This window comes from Mustelus asterias, chromosome 18 (genome assembly GCF_964213995.1).
Source record: "Mustelus asterias chromosome 18, sMusAst1.hap1.1, whole genome shotgun sequence".
Lineage (NCBI taxonomy): Eukaryota > Metazoa > Chordata > Chondrichthyes > Carcharhiniformes > Triakidae > Mustelus > Mustelus asterias.
The window spans coordinates 33,810,929-33,834,274 of NC_135818.1; the positions used below are offsets into that span (position 1 = coordinate 33,810,929).

Genomic DNA, 23,346 nt, shown 5'->3' on the forward strand with positions numbered 1-23,346 from the left:
TATTTACTACGATTAGAATAAGTAGAATAATTTACCCATTACTCACCAATTAGCTTTTTCCCTGTACCATAGTGAGAACCAGTTATTGAACGATGAAAAAGGTAGACAAAGAAAGCAACACCTCCTTCCCTTCTCACAAGACTCCTTCACTCACCAAACCCCCACTTGACACTCTGCACTCAAAGCAGCACTCATTGCAGAGAAAACAGCATGGAGGAAAGCCTTTTTTTCATACTTTCTGAAAAGCAACTGATTCCAGTTTCTGAAAACCAGTTTAAGCTAGCTACTCGGTTCTGGAATTGTCATTTTGTTTTACTTAACTAATAAGATGGCAACCACGAGTCAGGTGATGTAATGTCCTAACTATGTTACAAGTTGTGAGTTTTAATAAAAATAAAAGAATGTGATTTGCATATGTGGATCCAAAGGAACAACAACAGGTTATTCCAGGAGATGTTCTCTGAGTACAAACTGAAAGTAAAACATTAGCCTGTAGGAACACCCGGATGACATCACCATCATATCATGTGATGAGCTCTTAAAAGCAACCTTTTAGATATTTAACATCCTTCCCCCTTTGCAAATTACGATCTTATACATAGGATCAATAATGCTCTAGACAGATTACTATGTATTATTAATCATTATACACAATCAGTAAGAAAATTGATTGAGAAAGCATTTATTCTTCTTTGACTGTATGCTTTTTCTGGAATTTGGCTGTCTTTGATCCTAGAAGTATGGTTTGGAATTTCAATAGACAGTTCTTCTCTTGGAACTAATTCTGTACCATTCTCACTTGGTATAGTAGCAGAGACACAATCATCATGCAACTCAGATTCAACTAAGTCTTAAGTAGTAGTGTCCACAACACTAGGGACTAAAGAAGTTGGTACTTCTGGAGGTGATTCAGGGAAAGAATTTTGAAATTACAACAATTGGTCAGCATGGGGACACCAAACTAGTTCATCTTTGGTTTGAACCATGTAAGAAATTGCACCTGTTTTTTGATAAAACTATGGCTGGTACCCATTTCTCACTCATGGAATAATTATGTGCTACCACTTGATCTCCTTGTAGAAATGAGGGTTGCTTTGCCCTCACTTCTCATCCAGCAACTGGAGATTGTTGTTGATGTTCTAGTATCTCTGAAGTTTCTGGAGGCAATAACAAATCAAACGTAGTTCTCAACTTTTTCTTTAAGAATAGCAATTCAATTTAATATTGGGTATTCATGAGTCATGCTTCTGTAAGATGCCAAAAAGCTTTTTTCATGACGTGAACTTTGCTCTCTTGAAGCTTTTGAAGCATGTTTCAAGGATTGCATGAATCTTTTAGCTAATCCATTAGCTGATGGATGATAATTTTAAATGGTGAATACCATTTACTCTGTGATGATCCTCAAACTCTCATGAATCTTTTTGCTTTGCTAAATCTTGCCAAATTTTCATCAAGTTTTTAAATAGTTTGTTCAGATGTAGTAGATCTCACAATAACAACTTCTGTCCACTTTGAGTGTGTATCAGTTATGACTAAGAACATATAACCTTTAAACGGACCAGCAAAATTTACATGCAATCATTGCCAAGGCAATTGACGCCACTCCCAAGGTTATAAACTATGTGCTAATTCCTTCATCTAGACTATACCAGGATGTCCTTCATGTAATTGTTCAAGAATTCTTCCACACTTCCGACTGGGAGGAATGATCACTCGGTTCCCTACAATGGACATCCACCTTGGACAATCAACTCAAGCTTTCTTGATGCATCCAGTCTCAAATCAGGATACAGATTATGCATTCCAGCTATCATTCCTTTCAATACCATATCCATCACCTTCTCGACAAGGGATCATCTTTGATATGGCTTTGAACTTGAGGAGCTGTCACAGGCAAATGATCCATAAGCAAAAAATAAAGCATATTAGCAAAAATAGTTGGTGGCATCTGCTCAATAGGTAAAGCTAAGCGTGATAATACATCAGCATTTACATAGAACATAGAAAAAATACAGCACAAACAGACCCTTCGGCCCACAAGTTGCGCTGGTCATGTCCCTACCTACCTAGGCTTACATATAAGCTTACCTATAACCCTCAATCCTATTAAGTCCCATGTACTCGTCCAGAAGTCTCTTAAAAGACCCTATTGAGTTTGCCTCCACCACCACTGATGGCAGCCGATTCCACTCACCCACCACCCTCTGAGTGAAAAACTTACCCCTGACATCTCCTCTGTACCTACTCCCCAGCACCTTAAACCTGTGTCCTCTCGTAGCAGCCATTTCAGCCCTGGGAAAAAGCCTCCGAGAATCCACCCGATCTATACCTCTCAACATCTTGTACACCTCTATCAGGTCACCTCTCATCCTTCGTCTCTCCAAGGAGAAAAGACCAAGCTCCCTCAGCCTATCCTCATAAGGCATGCCAACCAATCCAGGCAACATCCTTGTAAATCTTCTCTGCACCCTTTCAATCATTTCCACATCCCTCCTGTAATGAGGTGACCAGAACTGAGCACAAGTACTTCAAGTGGGGTCTAACGAGGGTCTTATAAAGCTGCATCATTATCTCCCGACTCCTAAAATCAATCCCTCGATTGATAAAGGCCAGCACACCATACGCCTTCTTCACCACCTCCTCTACCTGCGAGGCCGATTTAAGAGTCCTATGGACCCAGACCCCAAGGTCCTTCTGATCTTCTACACTGCTAAGAGTCTTACCCTTGATATTATACTCCTTCATCCCATTTGACCTGCCAAAATGGACCACTACACATTTATCTGGGTTACATGGCACTTTGGCTGACAATGCTTTATATCGTATGAGTGTGCAGATAGGATTCGTGACCATATTTGCAATCGGCTAGCAGTTTACGATGGCATGCCTTCATATGGCCCAAAAATGGTAGTTAAGGGTTGACGATTAGTCAATAACTTGAAATAACAACCATATAAATAATGATGAAACTTTTGTTTGCCAAACATTATCTTCAATGCTTCTATTTCTAGCTGAGCATAGTTAGATTCAGCATCAGTCAAAATACATGAAACACATATGTGAAACTACTGCCCTAACTGCACAATGTGGAGTTACCGGTGTTGGACTGTGGTAGGCACAGTAAGTAGTCTCACAACATCAGGTTAAAGTCCAACAGGTTTATTTGGTAGCATGGGTTTTCGGAGCGCTGCTCCTTCATCCGGTAAGTGAAGGAACAGCGCTCACCTGATGAAGGAGCAGTGCTCCGAAAGCTTGTGCTACCAAATAAACCTGTTGGACCTTAACTTGGTGTTGTGAGACTACTTACTGTGCCTAACTGCATAAGGTGAAGCATTGTAAGCAAGCAGTAATGGTGGTTTTGGATTAAAATGAATCAATACTCAGACTTCTGCAAAGCATCATTGACTGCCTGTGTGGAGTTTGCACATTCTCCTCGTGTCTGCGTGGGTTTCCTCCCGGTGCTTCGGTTTCCTCCCACAGTCCAAAGATGTGCAGGTTAGGTTGATTGGCCATGCTAAAATTGCCCCTTAGAGTCCTCAGATGCGTAGCTTAGAGTGATTAGCGGGTAAATATGTAGGGATATGGGGGTAGGGTCTGGGTGGGATTGTGGTCGGTGCAGACTCGATTGGGCAGATGGCCTCTTTCTGTACTGTAGGGTTTCTATGGACATCCCTGTATTCTTTCTCACACTCTGTTGTTCAGTCCCATGACTGTTTACACATTCATAGAATTCATAGAAACCCTACAGTGCAGAAGGAGGCCATTCGGCCCATCGAGTCTGCACCGACCACAATCCCACCCAGGCCCTACCCCCACATATTTACCCGCTAATCCCTCTAACGTACGCATCCCAGGACTCTAAGGGGCAATTTTTAACCTGGCCAATCAACCTAACCCGCACATCTTTGGACTGTGGGAGGAAACCGGAGCACCCGGAGGAAACCCACGCAGACACGAGGAGAATGTGCAAACTCCACACAGACAGTGACCGAGCCGGGAATCGAACCCGGGACCCTGGAGATGTGAAGCAGCAGTGCTAACCACTGTGCTACCGTGCCGCCCATGGTAAATGATGCAATGGCTTCAACAATGTAGCTAAGTTAGGAACAAATTTGCCATAATAATTTACTAACCCTAGAAAGGACCTCAATTATGTCATATTTGTCAGATGTTGCCTCTCCCCAACCTTCTAATATTCCAAATGTGAAGGCCTACAATGTTTTTCTATCTTAGGATTTTTTCTTGATATTATCAATGAAACAAAATCTTGACTTACCACCAATTTCCTTTCTGTGTAACGGCTATGTTAGGGGTTGTGGGTTAGAACAAAAGAAAAAATGCGGTTGGCACACGTGGGTTCAAAGTATCAACAACAGATTTATTCAAAGAGATGTTCTCTGAACAGAAAGTAAAATAGAAGCCTGTGGTAACACCCTAATAACATCACCCTAATGACATTACCGTCAAATCGTGAGATCAGCTTTTAAAGCAACTTACAACCCTTTTAAATATATAATAGATGACCTTTACAACTTTGACATGACTATCTCAAACACCTGGAAAAGTTCCTAATTCAATCACCCTGGATGGGGGTGGGGGGACCCCTGGCTAGAGAGCAACCGTCTCTATAATTCACACCTCCCACTATTCAATGTTTACTCAAGATTAGTGGACCATCAGGCTTTACATCTCAAAATTTGCCATTTAACAAAAGGGAACTGCAGAAAGCAAGTTAACCAGAGGTGGGTATGAAGTGTCATCATCTATCTAGGGCGGCACGGTAGCACAGTGGTTAGCACTGCTGCTTCACAGCTCCAGGGACCTGGGTTCGATTCCTGGCTTGGGTCACTGTCTGTGTGGAATTTGCACATTCTCCTCGTGCCTGCGTGGGTTTCCTCCGGGTGCTCCGGTTTCCTCCCACAGTCCAAAGATGTGCGGGTCAGGTTGATTGGCCATGCTAAAATTGCCCTTAAGTGTCCTGAGATGTGTAGGTTAGAGGGATTCGTGGGTAAATATGTAGGGATATGGGGGTAGGGCCTGGGTGGGATTGTGGTCGGTGCGGACTCGATGGGCCTCTTTCTGTACTGTAGGGTTTCTATCTCCATTGTATAGCAATGGCTCTGAGTATTAAGGCATCCTGGGTGGGTGATAACAGATGATCATGTGACCAATACTGGCTTCTGATGTCAAAATCCTTTATCTTCTAAAGACACAGAGACATGGGAGATCTGCAAAGAACACCAAAGCAGAATATAAGCTGCAAACCAAGGCACTAACACAGATGCTTTTTTAAAAAATAGAGGCTGCTACATTTTTAAAAAGCCTCCCAGCCTGATTCTTAAATCTAAGTCAATTTTTGAAGAACTTTGACCTCCCAATGCAAAAGCCACAAATGTCCAACTTTGTGATCTGCTGGACATTTAAGGGAACACTGCAAAATCCTGGGATCCAACTTCAGCAATCTGAACCTGTTGTGGGAAAAATGCCACTTTGTGAGTCAGGCTTGAAGGTTTCAACAATACAGTTTTATTTTAACGAAGCTTCGTGGAGAAAAGGCACTGGCACTCCGCAGTGCTTCGAGACAGCTACCTTCTCTCAATGAGACAATAGGAGCGGTCCATCTTTATACCGTTTACACAATAGATGGACCGGACATCTAACCATTCGGCCCATCAAGTCTGCACCGACCACAATCCCACCCAGGCCCTATCCTCACATATTTACCCGCTAATCCCTCTAACCTACGGATCCCGGGACACTAAGGGGCAATTTAGCATGGCCAATTAACCTAACCCGCACATCTTTGGATTAACCTGATAACCTGGTTATCATTTAGACATTTAATTCCAGATTTTTTATTGAATTCAGATTTCACCAGGTCAACCCACGACTGGGCTGGATGGGGTACCTGGATGAGCACTCAGATCCTGCGCGGATCAGCTGGTGGGGGTATTCGCAGACATCTTCAACCTCTCTTTACAACAATCTGAGGTCCTCATTTGCTTCAAGAAGATGACTATCATCCCAGTACCAAAGAAAAGCCAAGCAGTGTGCCTTAATGACTATCGACCAGTAGCTCTGACATCCATCATTATGAAGTGCTTCGAAAGGCTAATCATGGAACAAATCAATTCCAGCCTCCTGGACTGCCTGGATCCACCACAGTTTGCCTACTGCCGCAACAAATCCACAGCAGATCTCCCTGGCCCTGCACTCAACACTGAACACCTAGATAACAAAGACACCTATGTCACCTGGCACCTGTATTTATTTACTATAGCTCAGCCTTCAACACCATTATTCCTGTGAAACTCATCTCCAAACTCCGTGGCCTGGGCCTCAGCTCCTCCCTCTGTGACTGGATCCTGAACTTCTTAACCCACAGACCACAATCAGGAAGGACAGGCAACAACACCTCCTCCATGATCATCCTCAACACCGGTGTCCCACAAGGCTATGTTCTCAGCCCCCTACTTTACTCCTTATACACCTATGACTGTGTGGCCAAATTCCCGTCCAACTCAATTTTCAAGTTTGCCACCGTAGTGGGTCGGATCTCAAACAATGACGGGACAGAGTACAGGAATGAGAGAGAGAAAATCTGATGAACTGGTGTGTCAACAAAATGAAGGAGATTGTCATTGACTTCAGGAAATGTAAAAGAGAACATGCCCCTGTCCACATCAACGGGGACGAAGTAGAAAGGGTCAGGAGCTTCAAGGTTTTAGGTGTTCATAGAACATAGAACAGTACAGCACAGAACAGGCCCTTCAGCCCACGATGTTGTGCCGAGCTTTATCAGGCCACCAACAACCTGTTCTGGTCCCCCCATGCCGACACTATAGTTAAGAAAGCCCACCAACGCCTCTACTTTCTTAGAAGACTCAGAAAATTTGGCATGTCAGCTACAACTCTCACCAACTTTTACAGATGCACCATAGAAAGCATTCTTTCTGGTTGTATCACAGCTTGGTATGGCTCCTGCTCTTCCCAAGACTGCAAGAAACTATAAAAGGTCGTGAATGTAGCCCAATCCATCACACAATCCAGCCTCCCATCCATTGACTGTCTACACGTCTCGCTGCCTCAGCAAAGCAGCCAGCATAATTAAGGACCCCACGTACCCCAGACATTCTCTCTTCCACCTTCTTCCGTCAGGAAAAAGATACAAAAGTTTGAGATCACGTACCAACCGACTCAAGAACAGCTTCTTTCTTGCTGCCATCAGACTTTTGAATGGACCTTGCATTAAGTTGATCTTTCTCTACACCATAGCTATGACTGAAACACTACATTCTGCACTCCCTCGTTTCCTTCTCTATGAACGGTATGGTTTGTCTGTATAGCGCGCAGGAAACAATACTTTTCACTGTATGTTAATACATGTGACAATAATAAATCAAATCAAACCATCTGCCATGGCAGGATTTGAACCTGGGTCCCAGATCTTGCTCTGGGTCTCTGGATAACTAGCCCAGTGACAATACCACTGTGCTGTTGCCTCACATATTGTGAAAAGTTGTAGCTCAGAATGAAAAACGATTCAGCCAAGGTTCCTTTCAATCCATGGTCAAATACAAAAAACTGTGGGAACAAATGTATGTTGATTTCTTTGAAGTAGAAAGAAAAGAGTTCCTTGGTTTGGTTGATGGCTATATTGTCACAACAACAGGAATTGTGACTGAGAAAGATCTACCTCCATCATCTAACCAAAAAAAAAATGAACTGCTTAAAGAGAACTTGTTTTTTTCTTAAAAAATATAAAAGACAGTGGTCAAAGATGGCTACCACTAGTCACCTGATGTCTCCCTGTAAGGTGACAACTATATGGATTGCACTGCAGATCTGCCCTGCCACATTGCATGTAATTTCACACTTAGGGGCTGTCAAAGCCCACTTCAAAGAGGAACTCATGAAAACTCTTAAGAATGTAAACCGCTGGATGTTAATCAACTGTAATTCTGTCAAGGTAATAGGAACTGCTAACCAGCCAGATACTCAACAAACATTCAAAGCCCCTATGGAGGACAAAATAGCCCCATCTCCTGTTGGTTTCTACTATCTTGATATATGTCAAAATTTCTGAGATGAAAGATCAAAAATATGTTTACTTGTTTGACAACATTGACTGCAAGGCATGCTAATCAAATTCCTCCTTGGAATATAAAGACAATAGGTTTAAGAACTGGTTTAGTCAAGCCAGAGAGAGAGAAAGCCATCTGGAAGAACTGCTGAAGGGCACAGTCAGGAATCTCTCTCTCTCTGAAGCCAAGATTGATTCTAGCAAGGTGAGTTACCTGAACTTTAATTCAACTTCAGGATTTCAAAGGAAAACAGTTAACTTAAAATAGCTGCAACATACAACAGTCTACAAGGACAAGCAAAAGACTTTTAAATTCTAATTAATAGCCACTTCAGGGCCTCATTGAATCCCCGCCAAGATTTTCCTGTGGCCTGGTTTCTCAAACCATATGCCTATCCACTTGCTGAGCCCAGCCCCTATGATACAATGGACTTACCTGCAAGTCCAGGCTCTTCTTCATTACTGTGGGATAGCAATCAGGATTATGGGTGGTCTCACCACCGCTTTATCTGGGAGACGGGGGGATTTGTTTTCAGAGAATGCAGCACTCCATAACTTCCAGCCCTTAGAATTCAGTGCTGGTCAGAAGATCACAAAAAACTACCAAGGTGATAATGAGAAGTCCGTGACTGGTGTTGTAAAGTGACTAAAGTGTATACATATTTCCAGAAAAGACTGGAAAGAGAATCAGTGTCATATCTTTGTTTCAACAAGGAAATCGGCAAAAGGAGAGCACAGTAACTTCCTATAGTTCAAATTCTTGCGACAGTCTAAAAAAATAGACCAAGTCACAAACAAACTGAAAGTTTGTTGGTATCATCGAATCCACCAGTATAGCTAAGTAAGCCAAAGTGTTTGATTACTTCAAATCAATGTGACAGTCCCAATAATTAAGTGGAGTCAGTAGTTTAAATTTAGATTCGACACAGTCAGAGATATTGAAAGCGCAGACTAAAAGCCAGAAATAGGAGATACCCAGACAGAAAAAGAAGCCAGATCGGTTAACTGGAAATCTGTAAGAAGGAAGAAGTAGGAAATTGCTTTTTTTATTACATCTTGTCAAAGGATAATTTTCTTTCGTTAAACAGGACTGGTATTAAGGAAAACTGCATGTGGCAGTTTTCAGATCAAGCATTAGACATCTCAGTGTATGTAGTTGGGGTGTTATGCCCTTTTAAGAGAGCAAATCAGGGGACTTCAAGGTAGCTTTCGAATTAGCTGCCGCAATGGGGTTGGTCGCCAATGAAGCAACGCAGTTGCGTGCCTGAGTGCATAAAGTAGCTGAACCTCAGCAGAGTGCGGTGCCAACTGCAGAATGCCACTGATGTGGCAAGTCTGGCCACAACGTGTTGGACTCGTGAAGCCCAATGCCCCAGATGTAAGTGGGTGGGTCACACTGCCCAAAATTGCCAGGCACAACCCAAAGAGAAGGGGAGTTGAAAAGAGACAAACCAGCGTACAAAGCACAGGTACATGCTGCCGGCCAGGAAGGAGATAGGGAGTCAGCCGAATCTGTGGAGGAAGCAGAAGAGTCAAAAGCAACTGAACTTCAGTTAAACATCCTAACAGTCCAGGGAGAAGCCAATCGGTTCTGGATCCTTCCCAAGATAGAGGGAAAGACAATTAAGATTGAGGTGGATATGGGTGCAGCGGCGTCATTAATTCGTGTGTCAGTGTATAAGGAATAATTAAGGTCACTGCCATTGAAGCCTGCCATTTCGGTCCTTGTTGCCCCTTCACCCATGGGAATGGCTGTGGATCCACGTCAATTTCACAGGTCCAGTTGAAGGACAGAAGTTATTGGTAATAGTAAATGCCTACTCCAAGTGGCCCAAGGTGGCAGTCATGAAGTCGGTGTCGGTGGAACCGATGATAGGCCGACTAGATGAAACATTTGCCAGAGTCAGGAACCCCGAGCAAGTCATGAGCGACAATTGGCTACAATTTGTGGCGAAGGAGTTCGGTAGATTCCTTGCCCACTATGGAGTCAGACAGGTGAGGTCAGCTCCATACCACCTGCCAACAAGATGGAGAGATTCACCCAAACCTTGAAGCAAGCATTGAAAGCTTCACAAAGGGGAGTGTTTGTTCGGACGATGAGTAAACTGGTTCCTCAGTGTGCACCATAATATGCCACACATGACGACCCAGTGTTCACTGACGTCATTAATGTTTGACTGTCAGCTGAGGGCCACGTTTGACCTGCTGCAACCAGAAGAGACCATAGAGGTGGTGGCAAGAAATCAGGAAGCTTTAAGGTACTGATGGATAAAGAAAAGTGAGTCCTCAAGTTAAGGTGCTAAATTGGGGGAAGGCTAATTACAACAATATTAGGCAGGAATTGAAGAATGCAGATTGGGGGCAGATGTTTGAGGGCAAATCAACATCTGGCATGTGGGAGGCTTTCAAGTGTAAGTTGATAGGGATTCAGGACTGGCACATTCCTGTAAGGATGAAGGATAAGTATGGCAAGTTTTGGGAACCTTGGATAACGAGAGATATTGTGAGTCTAATCAAAGAGAAAAAGGAAGCATTTGTCAAAGCTAGGAGGCTGGGAACACACGAAGCAAGTGTGGAACACAAGGAAAGTAGAAAGAAACTTTAGCAAGGAGTAAGAAGGGCTAAAAGGGGTCATGAAAAAGCATTGGCCAGCAGGATTAAGGAAAATCCCAAGGCTTTTTATACATATCTAAAGAGCAAGAGGGGAGCAAGAGGATAGCCAGGGAGAGGGTTGGCCCACTCAAGGACAAGGGAGGGAATCTGTGCGTGGAGCAGGAGGAAATGGGTGAGGTATTAAATGGGTATTTTGCATCAGTATTCACCAAAGAGAAGGGCTTGGTGGATGATGAGTCTGGGAAAGAATGTGTAGATAGTTTGAGTCATGTTGAGATCAAAAAGGAGATATTGGGGTTCTTGAGAAACATTAAGGGTGACAAGTCCCCAGGGCCTGATGGGATATACCCCAGAATACTGAGAGAGGCAAGGGAGGAAATTGCTGGGGCCTTGAGAGCAATCTTTGTATCCTCATTGGCTACAGGGGAGGTCCCAGACGATTGGAGAATAGCCAATGTTGTTCCTTTGTTTAAGAAGGGTAGCAAGGATAATCCAGGTAATTACAGGCCAGTGAGCCTTACATCAGTGGTAGGGAAATTATTGGAGAGGATTCTTCGTGACAGGCTTTATTCCCACTTGGAAATAAGTGGACGTATTAGTGAGAGGCAACATGGTTTTGTGAAGGGGAGGTCGTGTCTCACGAACTTGATCGAGTTTTTCGAGGAAGTGACGAAGATGATTGATGAGGGTAGGGCAGTGGATGCTGTCTACATGGACTTCAGTAAGGCTTTTGACAAGGTCCCTCATGGCAGACTGGTGCAGAAGGTGAAGTCGCATGGGATCAGAGGTGAGCTAGCAAGGTGGATACAAAGCTGACTCGGTCAAAGAAGCCAGAGGGTAGCAGTGGAAGGGTGTGTTTCTGAATGGAGGGCTGTGACAAGTGGTGTTCCTCAGGGATCAGTGCTGGGACCTTTGCTGTTTGTAATATATATAAATGATTTGGAGGAAAATGTAACTGGATTGATTAGTAAGTTTGCGGACAACACAAAGGTTGGTGGATTTGTGGATAGTGATGAGGACCATCAGAGGATACAGCAGGATATCGAACGGTTGGAGACTTGGGCGGAGAGATGGCAGATGGATTTAACCCAGACAAATGTGAGGTAATGCATTTTGGAAGGTCTAATATAGATAGGAAATATACAGTAACTGGCAGAACCCTTAGGAGTATTGATAGGCAAAGGGATCTGGGTGTACAGGTACACAGGTCACTGAAAGTGGCAACGCAGGTGGAGAAGGCATATGGCATGCTTGCCGTCATTGGCCGGGGCATTGAGTTTAAAAATTGGCAAGTCATGTTGCAGCTTTATAGAACCTTAGTTTGGCCGCACTTGGAATATAGTGTTCAATTCTGGTCGCCACACTATCAGAAGGATGTGGAGGTTTTGGAGAGGATACAGAAAAGATTTACCAGGATGTTGCCTGGTATGGAGGGCATTAGTTATGAGGAGAGATTGGAGAAACGTGGTTTGTTCTCACTGGAACGACGGTGGTTGAGCGGAGGCCTGATAGAAGTCTACAAGATTATGAGAAGCATGGACAGAGTGGATAGTCAGAAACTTTTTCCCAGGGTGGAAAAGTCAATTACGAGGGGGCATAGGTTTAAGGTGCGAGGGGCAAGGTTTAAATGAGATGTACGAGGCAGACCTTTTTACACAGAGAGTAGTGGGTGCCTGGAACTCACTGCCCGGGGAGGTAGTGGAAGTGGATACAGTAGTGACTTTTAAGGGGCATCTTGACAAGTACATGAATAGAATGGGAATAGAGGGATATGGCCCCCGGAAGGGTAGGGGGTTTTAGTTAAGTCAGGCAGCAAAGAACAAAGAACAAAGAACAATACAGCACAGGAACAGGCCCTTCGGCCCTCCAAGCCCGCGCCGCTCCCCGGTCCAGGATTGAATCCTGAATCCAGGATCCCCGCCCAATTTTCCAGCCTATCTACATACCAATATCCTATCCACCGAGCTGTCCCTCACAGCATAGTCGGTGCAGGCTTGGAGGGCTGAAGGGCCTGTTCCTGTGCTGTAATTTTCTTTGTTCTTTGACAGATGGTCAGAAGGCGGGAAATTCCAAGGCAAGAATATTTCATGTGGGAGAGACTATATTGGACAGGAATTACATGCCTGGAGAAAAATGGATCCCAGTGACGGTGGTGGCTCAAACAGGACCATTATATGTTGCAGACCAGGAAAGAGCTGGCCTGGAGGAGGTACACGGACTAGCTGGTTGCCGCACCTTATCAAAGGAGGGAAGTTCTCCAAGATTCCGAATTGTTTCGGATGGTGCCAGGGGAACTGACCAAGCCAAGGCATATTACTGTCCACAAAGCAGGGGTAATCTTACCCAGGGAGGAGACGGTGACAATGCCCATGGAAAAAGGAAACCAACCTGAGGAGGAAGCAACCGTTGTACCGTTCAGGAAATTTGGGAGGTGATACCTGTGAAGGTTTCTGAGACAATGATTGCTTAGTAACTGCCGTCCCCCAGAGAGACTGACCAAGTCAATATAGACACTGATTAGATGTTTTCTATGTTTTCCTGTATATAGTTCTGACTCTGTATATATGTTGGGTTCAATACCCACATAATATTTAAAATATGTATATATGTTATTAATGGGAGTTTTGAAATAAGAGGGGAGGAGTGTTATGTACGTAGTTGGGGTGGTATGCCCTTTTAAGTGGGACCCAGGGGACTAAGCTCCCAGGGTAGAGCTTGGGGAAAGTCAGTTTAAGACTGACTGCACCTGTTAAGGTGTTCACTAAACCATTCCTTATTTGAATTGTACCGACGTATCTTCCAAGTTATTAACTGGACCCATCTGGAACACTCAGAACCCACCAAACCAGAGTAAAATGTCTTTGATTCTGAAGACTGCCTAAGAAGAATGTCTCAGCTGTAAAGCCAATGTTCATATGAACAAAGTAACTTTCAAAAGGCAAGTCGTGCAAGTGAAGTTCCAAGCCACAATAACATTTAGCTGAGAAACATGGAAAACAAATACGTTTTGGCGTTAAATATCGATATAATCAGTGTTCGCAAAAAGCCAACGTTCCGAAATAAAATCAGAGCACGTATGGAAACATGCAGCTGGTCAGGTATTATCGATGGCGAGACTGCAGGGTTAATGTTTGAGGTCTTGTGACCCTCCGTCATCAGCATTCTGCTATGGATTTGTTGAAGCTAACCTTCAATTGCTGCCACGTAGCACTTTGCACTGAAAAGGAGCGCAGCTCCCACCCTATGTCCTCTTTCGCCCTGACGCTAGCTTGGACAATGACAGCATCCTGTTTGTAGCTGGATTTTATTTTTCCTTGTAGTTCCCATGTGGTTTCTTCTTCTCGGAGCTCCTCCTCCTCCTCCTCTCCCCGGAGATTAAACATTCTTGGCATTTTTCGGCACTGGTAAGGCGGTTGGCCGATCTCCCCTCAGGCAGCGAGGTGCGCGGCGGACATTCCAGCTCGCGCTGCCCCACCCCTTCATCCCGGTGACGCCAGCGGGTGCGAGGCGCACGCGGGTATGTGCGTGATGACGCGGCGACGCTGATCCAGCTCGCCGTTGGAAGGGACGCCGCCGCCGGGCCCGGGCTCCAATGTCGTGTCGTTGTTTGCGGGGGTGGCCGAGAGTAGCGGGCGGGAGGGCGAGTTTGCTTTCGGGTTTCCACATAGCAGCAAAAGTTGTGTCTTTGGTTTCCGCCATTTCGGTCCATCGGGAGCTTTGATTCAGCCGCTTAGTGAAGAGGAGGAGGGGGGGGAAGGAGAAGAAAAAACTTGGTTCGCTGAGCTGCCGCAGACTTGTGTGTTTATTTTCACAGAAATTGTTGAAAAATTACAAAAAAAAGAGGAGGATAAGTGGCGGCTCCGGCCGCCAGGATCTGTGTCTGCCAGAGGGAAGCGCTGCCTTGTTAATCCCGGCGGCGTGACGAGGCGGGGGAGTGAACCGGGCCGCCGAGAAGCTGGCAGCGACCATGTTGGGTAAGGGGAAATTCCGGATACAATGGAGGGATCGACACCCCTTGGCGGTGGCGGGGGGAGTGGAGGTTAACATGGAGCACTTGGTAACCGGCCTCCATCACAACTCCGCCAGTGCGATTGATTTAGACCATTCGTTTTGTTTTTCTCACTCCATAGATTTAATTTTCCCCCATTTCTCCTTGTATTTTGGCGGGGACAGGAAAGGTCTGATCCTTCGTTGACCTGTTCGGATTAATATGTTTTGAAACAGTTTAAAGAATCTTTAAAGGTAATATAATAGCAAAATGATCATGTAACTGAATTGGCAGTCGAGCTTATTTGATTCACAAAAATGTATAAAAATTCTGGATTTCTGCTAATTGTGGGGAAGGGTGTTAGGCCTGTAAGAAGATGACATTGGAATGCCCAGTAAATTCAGATTTTTGCTTTGCTTAAAATGGTTGGAACAAGGAAACTGAAAATTATCAATTGTAATTCATACACCATCGTTTTATTTCATCTCATTCTGTGGTACATATCCGTCATCCTAAATCCTGTGAGATGCTGCAGGGATGGTGTTTTATAAACCTGCCGTAATGCACTGTACGAAGTCTGTGGAATTTTACATTTTGTTTGCAGTGAAATTGCCGCAGCTACCTGTGCATTTTATAACCTGAGGTTTGTTTTTGTAGCTTTTTCTGGTAGCTTGTTTCATAATCTGAATCTTTCAAATTAAGAAAAATTAAGCATATTGCATACTCCAGTAAATTTGATCTGTGCAATCTAAACGGAAAATTCTTAATTACAGCCCTGAAAAAAATCACTAAAATCAAGAATAGGTAGGTCAAATACTTGTCGATTATATTTATATGCCCTTAAATCGATAACCATTATAGTATAGGTCAAGCCAGAAGAACTTGTAACATTCAAAAAAAACATACCTGTCACAATGTTTTTAGTGAGTTTTAAAATTTCACCAATGAGTGATCATTGAGAACTGCAGAGGGTGATATTGCTTTTTGTAGAATATAAATTCCTGTGGAAAACTTCATCATACTTCTAATTAAGTGTTTGACTTAGTGTTTTTTGCTTTGACTGCTTTGTTCCTAATAGTGGAATACTTGCATCACTGACACAATCTGATTGCATGAAGCAATGCAAAAATAATTTCAGGCACAGTCATCAACTGGTAGTTTTGTTCAGCTATGAGGCTGTTTGAGAAGCTATCATAGATTACCTCCTCTTCATATCATTGATAAGATGTGTGCTTTTTATTTATCCTGCACAAGTTGAATGGAAATAAGTAATGACTAGTTTGTTGTTTGAGGCAGTTTTTTCTGAAGTGATTGATGCATCTTTCAGCTAACTATCTGTTTGTTTTAAACAGAAATTAAATTTTGAGAAGCTGTGGATAGCAATAAAATTAAGGAGAAAAGTGCATTTTCAGTGAAATGGAACTCCAGTTGACTGATCCTGAACAGATGCACTCTGCGTGGCCTCACTACAGAATAAGAAGCACTTTCCGATGCTGTCTTCAAATGTAATGAGATGAGTGGAGAAATATGATGGCAAAAAACAAAGAACTGCGCCCCCCAACATACAGTATTAGTGTTGTGGGATTATCAGGGACAGAGAAGGAGAAAGGTACAAGTGGTGTTGGAAAATCTTGTTTGTGCAATCGATATGTGCACCCAAAAGCTGATGATTACTATCCAGAGCATACCTCAGTACTCAGCACGATTGACTTTGGAGGCCGTGTTGTCAACAATGACCATTTTCTGTTCTGGGGTGACGTAAACCACACAAGTGAGGAAGGAACGGAATATAAAGTACAAGTCATTGAACAGACTGAGTTTATTGATGACCAAACCTTTCTGCCTCATCGAAGCACAAACTTACAGTTATATATAAAACGTGCAGCTGCATCAAAACTGCAATCAGCTGAGAAGTTGATGTACATTTGTACTGATCAACTAGGTTTAGAGCAAGACTTTGAGCAGAAGCAGATGCCAGATGGAAAACTGACTATTGATGGCTTCCTCTTATGTATTGATGTAAGTAAAGGGTGCAATAGGAAATTTGATGATCAGTTTAAGTTTGTAAATACCCTTGTTGCTCAGTTGGCTAAAACAAAAAAACCTGTTGTTATAGCAGCAACAAAATGTGATGAATGTGTTGATCATTACCTGCGGGAGGTGCAGGCTTTTGCAACAAATAAAAAGAATATGCCTGTGGTGGAAACTTCTGCACGTTTTCATGTGAATGTAGACTTGTGTTTTGCTACTTTAATCCAGTTGTTGGATAAAACACGGAGTAAACCGAAGATTATTCCTTACCTGGATGCTTATAAGCAGCAAAGACAACTTGTTGCTTCATCAACAGACAAGTTTGAAAAGTTGATTGTCCAGGCAGTAAAGGATTATCATTCTGAGTGGAAAACTGTGAGTAATAAATTGAAAAACCACCTTGATTATGAAGAGTACATAACTTTGGAGGGAACAAAGAAAGCAAAAAATACTTTTTCAAAGCACATAGAGCAACTCAAACAGGAACATATTAAAAAGCGACGGGAAGAATATATCGCTTTGTTACCAAAAGCCCTTAATACACTACTTCCTGAACTTGAAGAAATTGAACACTTGAACTGGTCAGAAGCTCAAAGTGTTTTGGAACAAAGGCCTGACTTTCCCCTCTGGTTTGTTGTGCTAGAAAAAACACCCTGGGATGAAACTGACCACATAGATAATATGAATGATAAAAGACTTCCCTTCGATTTGCTTAATACATCAGAAGGCGAAAAGGTTTATCACAATCATGTGCAACATTTAATTTCTGAGAGGAGAAGGCTTGAAATGAAAGACAAGTTTAAGAAACACCTTGAAAAGGTACAATTCATAACACCTGGTAAGCCCTGGGAGGAGGTTTTATGCTTTGTCATGGACAATGAAGCTTGCAAGTTTATAACTGATGCTGATCGTAGAGATGTTTATAGTAAACATCAGCAAGAAATAGTTGAAAAAGCAAAAGAGGAATTTCAAGAAATGCTTTTTGAACACTCTGAACTTTTTTATGATTTGGACCTTAATGCAACACCCAAAATGAGTGAAATCAATACTGTTCTGAGTGAAGAGCCAAGATACAGAGCTTTACAAAAACTTGCACCAGATCGGGAATCTCTTTTGTTAAAACACATAGGATTCGTGTATCATCCAACTAAAGAAACTTGTCTAAGTAGCCATAATTGCATGGATATTAAAGTAGAGCAGTTGCTTTCTACCAACCTTATAGAGTTTGATAACAACCGGCCAAACATGTATCAGGATAGTGCCAATATTGATAAACTTAACTTGGTTCTCTTGGGTCGGGATGGGCTTGCACAAGAACTAGCCAATGAGATTCGAGCTCAGTGTACTGACGATGAGTATACTTTGGACGGTAAGATTTATGAACTGGATCTCCAACCACTCGATCCAAACACTTTTGTAATGTCCGGTTTAACTTCGACCTATCAACCTCACGGATACTTCTGTGTTTATAACTCTACAGAGTCATTTAGTTGTATGGCAGATTGCATAGATCTAATAAGAAATGAAAGTACTCCAAACAGGAAAGGCAGGTTTATAGCTAATCTTCCGTTTACATTAATATTAGCAAACCAGAGAGACATTGGTTGCAAGAACTTGCCTATTTTAAGACTGCAAGGGCAGCAACTTGCCAATAAGTTGCAATGTCCATTTGTTGATGTACCTTCTGGAACCTATACTCGCAAATTTCATGAATTCCAAATAAAACAAGCTCTGAGAGGACTTCTTGAAGCATTGAAACACAATTTGAATGTTGTTAGTCCCTTGCCCAGTATTAAAGATCTATCAGAAGCTGACTTGCGAATTGTAATGTGTGCCATGTGTGGGGATCCATTCAATGTTGACCTAATTCTTTCACCATTTCTGGAATCCCAGTTTTGTAGTGCTGCTCAACCTGGTCACAATAATTCACTCCTGCTTGAAAAGATTATTGGTGAAAAGCGCAAACGAATCCAGATTACAATACTTTCATACCACTCATCCATTTGTGTGAGGAAGGATGAGTTAGTCCATGGGTATATCCTAGTTTATTCGGCAAAACGAAAAGCATCCATGGCAATGCTCCGTGCATTTTTGGCAGAAGTACAAGATGTCATTCCGGTTCAGCTTGTGGCAGTTACTGATAGTCAGGCTGACTTTTTTGAAAATGAAGCGATTAAAGAGCTGATGACTGAGGGTGAGCATATAGCAACTGAAATATCTGCCAAGTTCACTGCTATATATTCTTTATCGCAATATCATCGGCAAACAGAAGTTTTCACACCATTCTTCAGCGAAGTCCTGGAGAAGAAAAGTAGTATTGAAAATTCATACCTGTACGATAACAACAGAGAATCCACAAATGTAAGTGAAGACTTTTCCTTATCTCCACGGGCAAGTTCTCCAACTTACAATTATTACCCAGATTCAGAAGATGACAATGAAGCACCCCCACCATACAGCCCTATTGGGGATGAGGTACAATTGCTTCCATCATCCAGTGATCGTTCCAAACATCGACCAGATTTTGAAGGAACTGAATATCCTGTTCACAGCAGTCCAGTTGTTAATCATGATAACCATAAAGTGCCTCCACCCATTAAACCTAAACCTGCTATTTCGAGGCATGATGTGAGAAAACTTGATCCAAATCTTGTGAAAACTATTGAACAAGTTATTGGTAAAAATCCAAAGAGACACAATCGCGGACCTTTTGGCTATCTGGATGATCTAGATCCATCTGACAATTACTCTGTCCCAAGAGATGCTGTATTAAAGCCCAAAGTGGAAGACGAAATATACTCGACACCGCAGGATTCAAAGACTAAGATCATACGCAAGCCAAATTTAGTTGGAGGAACTAATTCTCAAGGTGAGGAAGAAAATGGCTTAATTGATAGATCATCAAAGCCACCAATAATTCGGAAGCCTTCGAAGTACAAATACAAATCCAAGACTCTTTTTAGAAAGGCCAGATTGTACTATAGAAGGAGAGAACGTTTTGATGTTAGTGATGATGAAACTGTGCCGCCTTCCTCACGCAAGCCAAAGAAGGGAAAGACTCATCGTGGGAGTGAGGAAGACCCTCTGCTATCCCCAGAAAATTGTGGGAAAGCAGGAATTGATAACCCTGCTATTGCATCTGATCCAGAAGTTGATGACATGAGGAGGCAGAGAAAAGATAAGAAGCCAGCAAAACCAAAGTCTCACAAGCCAAACAAAAAGGCAAGTTTTATAAATGAAATTTGTACTGCCTGCATATAGTTGTCTGTTTCAAATAATGGCCTGATATAATTTAAAATTGTTCAGATACTTTAACATTTCTTTTGAATGATTGTCAACACAATGACCCATTATATACTGCTTAGATTGTTTTAAAGAAAAGTTTAATTTTCAAATAAATCTGGACTGTAACTTCCTGAGATTGTGCAATGGATTGCTTTGTCAGTAGACAAGTATTAATTTTTATGATACAGCATGTCCCTTTCCACACCCTACTCCCCACCCAACTGTAAATGTAAGCACAGGAAGTGACGTTATGTTGGGTCAAGTACCAATTTCTAAAATACCTCTTTTTCAATTTGAGTTTGTCATTCTGTATTTAGATAAAATAAACAATTTATCATGTTTCTAATTTGGAATATCAATCCATATTTAAGGGCTGTATTTTAGAAAAATGAATGGGCTGTACGTATATAAGTTTTTGGATCATCAAGATTATTTCTATGAGCAAAGAACACCTGATGTCAGTTCAACCTGACTTCTATTCCAGAATGTACAATATTCTCCAGTTTGGCAAAAGGGAAGGAGAATTAAATTTGTGGAATTTCACTGTCATTTAAGGAATGCCACTTCTACAGAATGTGTCAAGTATGAAAGACTTGTGAAATTATATTTTAGTCATCCAATCAAGTTCTAATCTGCATGAGCACTTTGGCTGGAAAGTTAATTTAATTAACGTTTTAGTCTTTTATATTTATACACCAAACTAATTAGATTGATAACTTTGGCTTTTTATAATTACTACCCGTCAAAGGGACAGAAACCTACATTACCGTCAAGAAGAAATTGGGACAGCAATTACTTTGGGGTGCCCCTTGAAGACGTGGTTACTCCTGATCATCCTGTACCATATTTTATTGAAAGATGTGTCGAATACATTGAATCTACAGGTAGGACCCATGCATTGTACTGGAAATTAATTCTAATAGCACCTGCAAAATATTTAATAAAACCATTGTTGGAGCATAGAAAGAAGCTATTCTGGCCACGGTGCCTGTGTTGAATCATTGAGAACACTCCCCAATTAATCATACTGCACTGCTTTTTCCAGTATAGCCCCTGCAAACTTTGCTTATTTGACTATATATTTTCTTTTTGAAAGTTGCTATTGATTTCCACTAAAGTATTAGTTAATTCCAGATCATAACTTGCTGCATTTAAATAAAAACTCATCTGCCTTCTGGTTATTTTGCCTAATAGTCTTAAATTTATGTCCTCACATTATTGGCTCACTCACGAGTGGAAAGTTCTTCTTCTTTCACTCATTATAACCTCCCCATAATTTTGGGTCCCCTCCCCATAACTTCTGCGCTAAGGATAACAATCCAGTTTCTCTAGCCTCTCCACATAATTTAATCTGGATACCATTGTAACAAGTCTCTATATGCTTCTCTCTAGACTGAAAGAATAACCAAATACCATTATTCTTGGCTTTCTGTCTCAACTTTGTATCTGTGCTACCATTGTGCACTTAATTTCATGGGCTTCAATTTTGCTAAGACATTTACTATGTGGAACTTCATCAAAAACCTTTTCAAAAGTCCATATACGCATCATTTCCAGTAAAAGGTGCTCTTGTGACTTCAGGAAACTTTGGTTTTAATTGTTTATTTTAGGGGTACTCAAGTGTGATGCAATATAAGAAGATGGGTCGGGATTCTCCCAAAAAAATTCTAAGTGTCAAATTCACGTAAAAACTGGAGTAAATCCTGCTGGTTTTTCAGTGGGACTTTCTAAATGAATCTCCCACACTCTGTGCACTGCGGAGTGCACTAGCGGGAATCTCCTTAAAAATCAGTGGGTAGCGCCTATTCCCGCTGGAGAGACTGGCAGCGTAGTGCTGAGCGGGCCACTGTATGTCAAGAGTGGAGATCCGCCCATACGCAGTAACCCCACATTGCCAGCCTTCCGATCATTGGCCAGTTCAATCGCTGGCCAGCCCAATTACTGGAATCCCTCCTGTCACCACTGAGGGCAAAATGGCAGCGGGACCCCTGCCTCCTTGGTGCTATCTGATGCCCAGTGTGCAGTGGCAAGGCGCCCCCTTGGGCATTGCCACTTTGACCCTTGGGCAGTGCCAGGGGGCCAGTCTGGTGCTGGCAATGCCTAGGGAGAATTGCTTTACCCCTGACCGGGGGGGGGGGGGGGGGGGGGGTGGATGGACGGACTCCAGCGGACCACAGAGCTGACGGCGCTGGAAATCTAGTGACCGGAGACTTGCGGAGGCGCCTAGTGGGGAGCCTGGTAAACGGCCTCCGCTTAAGTCTCCCTGCCCATTGTGCTGGTTGAGAGAATCACCCCCATATTGTGGAAACAAATTGCTCCTGGTGTATTTTCCAATTTGGAAAATGTCAGTAAAATAAGTGGTTTTCAGGACATTTTGGCATAGTGAGAATCTGCTTAAGGATGGAAGGAAACTTTTATGTTGTTGAGATGTGATGGTGGAGCTCAATATGAATCTGCTTATTGTCATGGTACCAAGCCTGCAATATCATTTTTCAGTTAATTATGAAAAATTATAATCTCGTTATGCCAATGCAATTCTACTTAAAATCAAGTTAATTTACTGTAGAGCACAGCAGGTTTCAACTGAATTGATCACTGGTTAAATAATTGTGGCCATTCTAATTTGCTTTGTGCAAAAAGAATGCAAATTAGTTAAATCATGTATAAATAAATATTGTCTGTCTTAGAGATTTATTTTGAAGATTCTTGGAAATCACTAGCAAATTGTCTCAGCTCTTAACAGGTTCAATTTTCCTCAGAGTCAATCCCAGTGGCCCAGGAATCTAAAGCCTTCACTTCTGCATCTCCTTTCCAGCCACATGCTGTATCCTCTTATTTCTGTACTTAGTTGCGCATGGTACTGGGAGTAATCCGGAGATTACAACCGTTGAGTTCTGTTGGCTAAATTTCAAACGGCTCCCTCAATTCTGACTACAGGGCCACATCTCCCTTTCTGCCTCTGTTTACCAGTGTGGACCATGACTGTCGGCACACACACGCATTGTTGTGCAACTGTCCAACAACACCCTTGACTCTGGTTTTACAGAGGCATCACACCACACGTTGGTAGGTGTAAAAATGCTAGTTCCTATTCAAATTATTGAAGCTCCAATCATTATTGCTCTTAAAGTCTTCTTTGCTTCTTTATGTCTGTTTAGCTGAGCCGTGATGCGATAAACGTGGCTCCAGCAGTATTCCGAGATGAACCATCACTCAAGATGAATAGAACTGAATATTGGTTGGAGAATCAATGCACTTGGGGGGACTCCTGCACTACCTGCCTGCTTCTCCACCCATTCCCTCATTTGTGTATTCTTAAACTGTGGGATGGCCACATCTATCAACA

General features: G+C 42.5%; 1 protein-coding gene across 3 annotated transcripts in view; it reads left to right on the plus strand.

The window, feature by feature from the left end:
- The first annotated feature begins 14,229 nt into the window (after positions 1-14,229).
- The window catches only part of arhgap5 (Rho GTPase activating protein 5), an 80,642-nt gene continuing 71,525 nt past the window's right edge, over positions 14,230-23,346 (plus strand). Inside the window, exons 1-4 of one of the 3 annotated variants that reach the window (XM_078233692.1) lie at positions 14,241-14,670; positions 14,870-14,938; positions 16,037-19,937; positions 20,749-20,884. In XM_078233692.1, the coding sequence (XP_078089818.1) occupies positions 16,212-19,937; positions 20,749-20,884 (3,862 nt within the window). In that variant the 5' untranslated portion in view covers positions 14,241-14,670; positions 14,870-14,938; positions 16,037-16,211. Of the gene's footprint in view, positions 14,671-14,869; positions 14,939-16,036; positions 19,938-20,748; positions 20,885-23,346 lie in introns of all 3 variants that reach the window. The other 2 variants (XM_078233691.1, XM_078233694.1) reach the window with 2 other exon arrangements.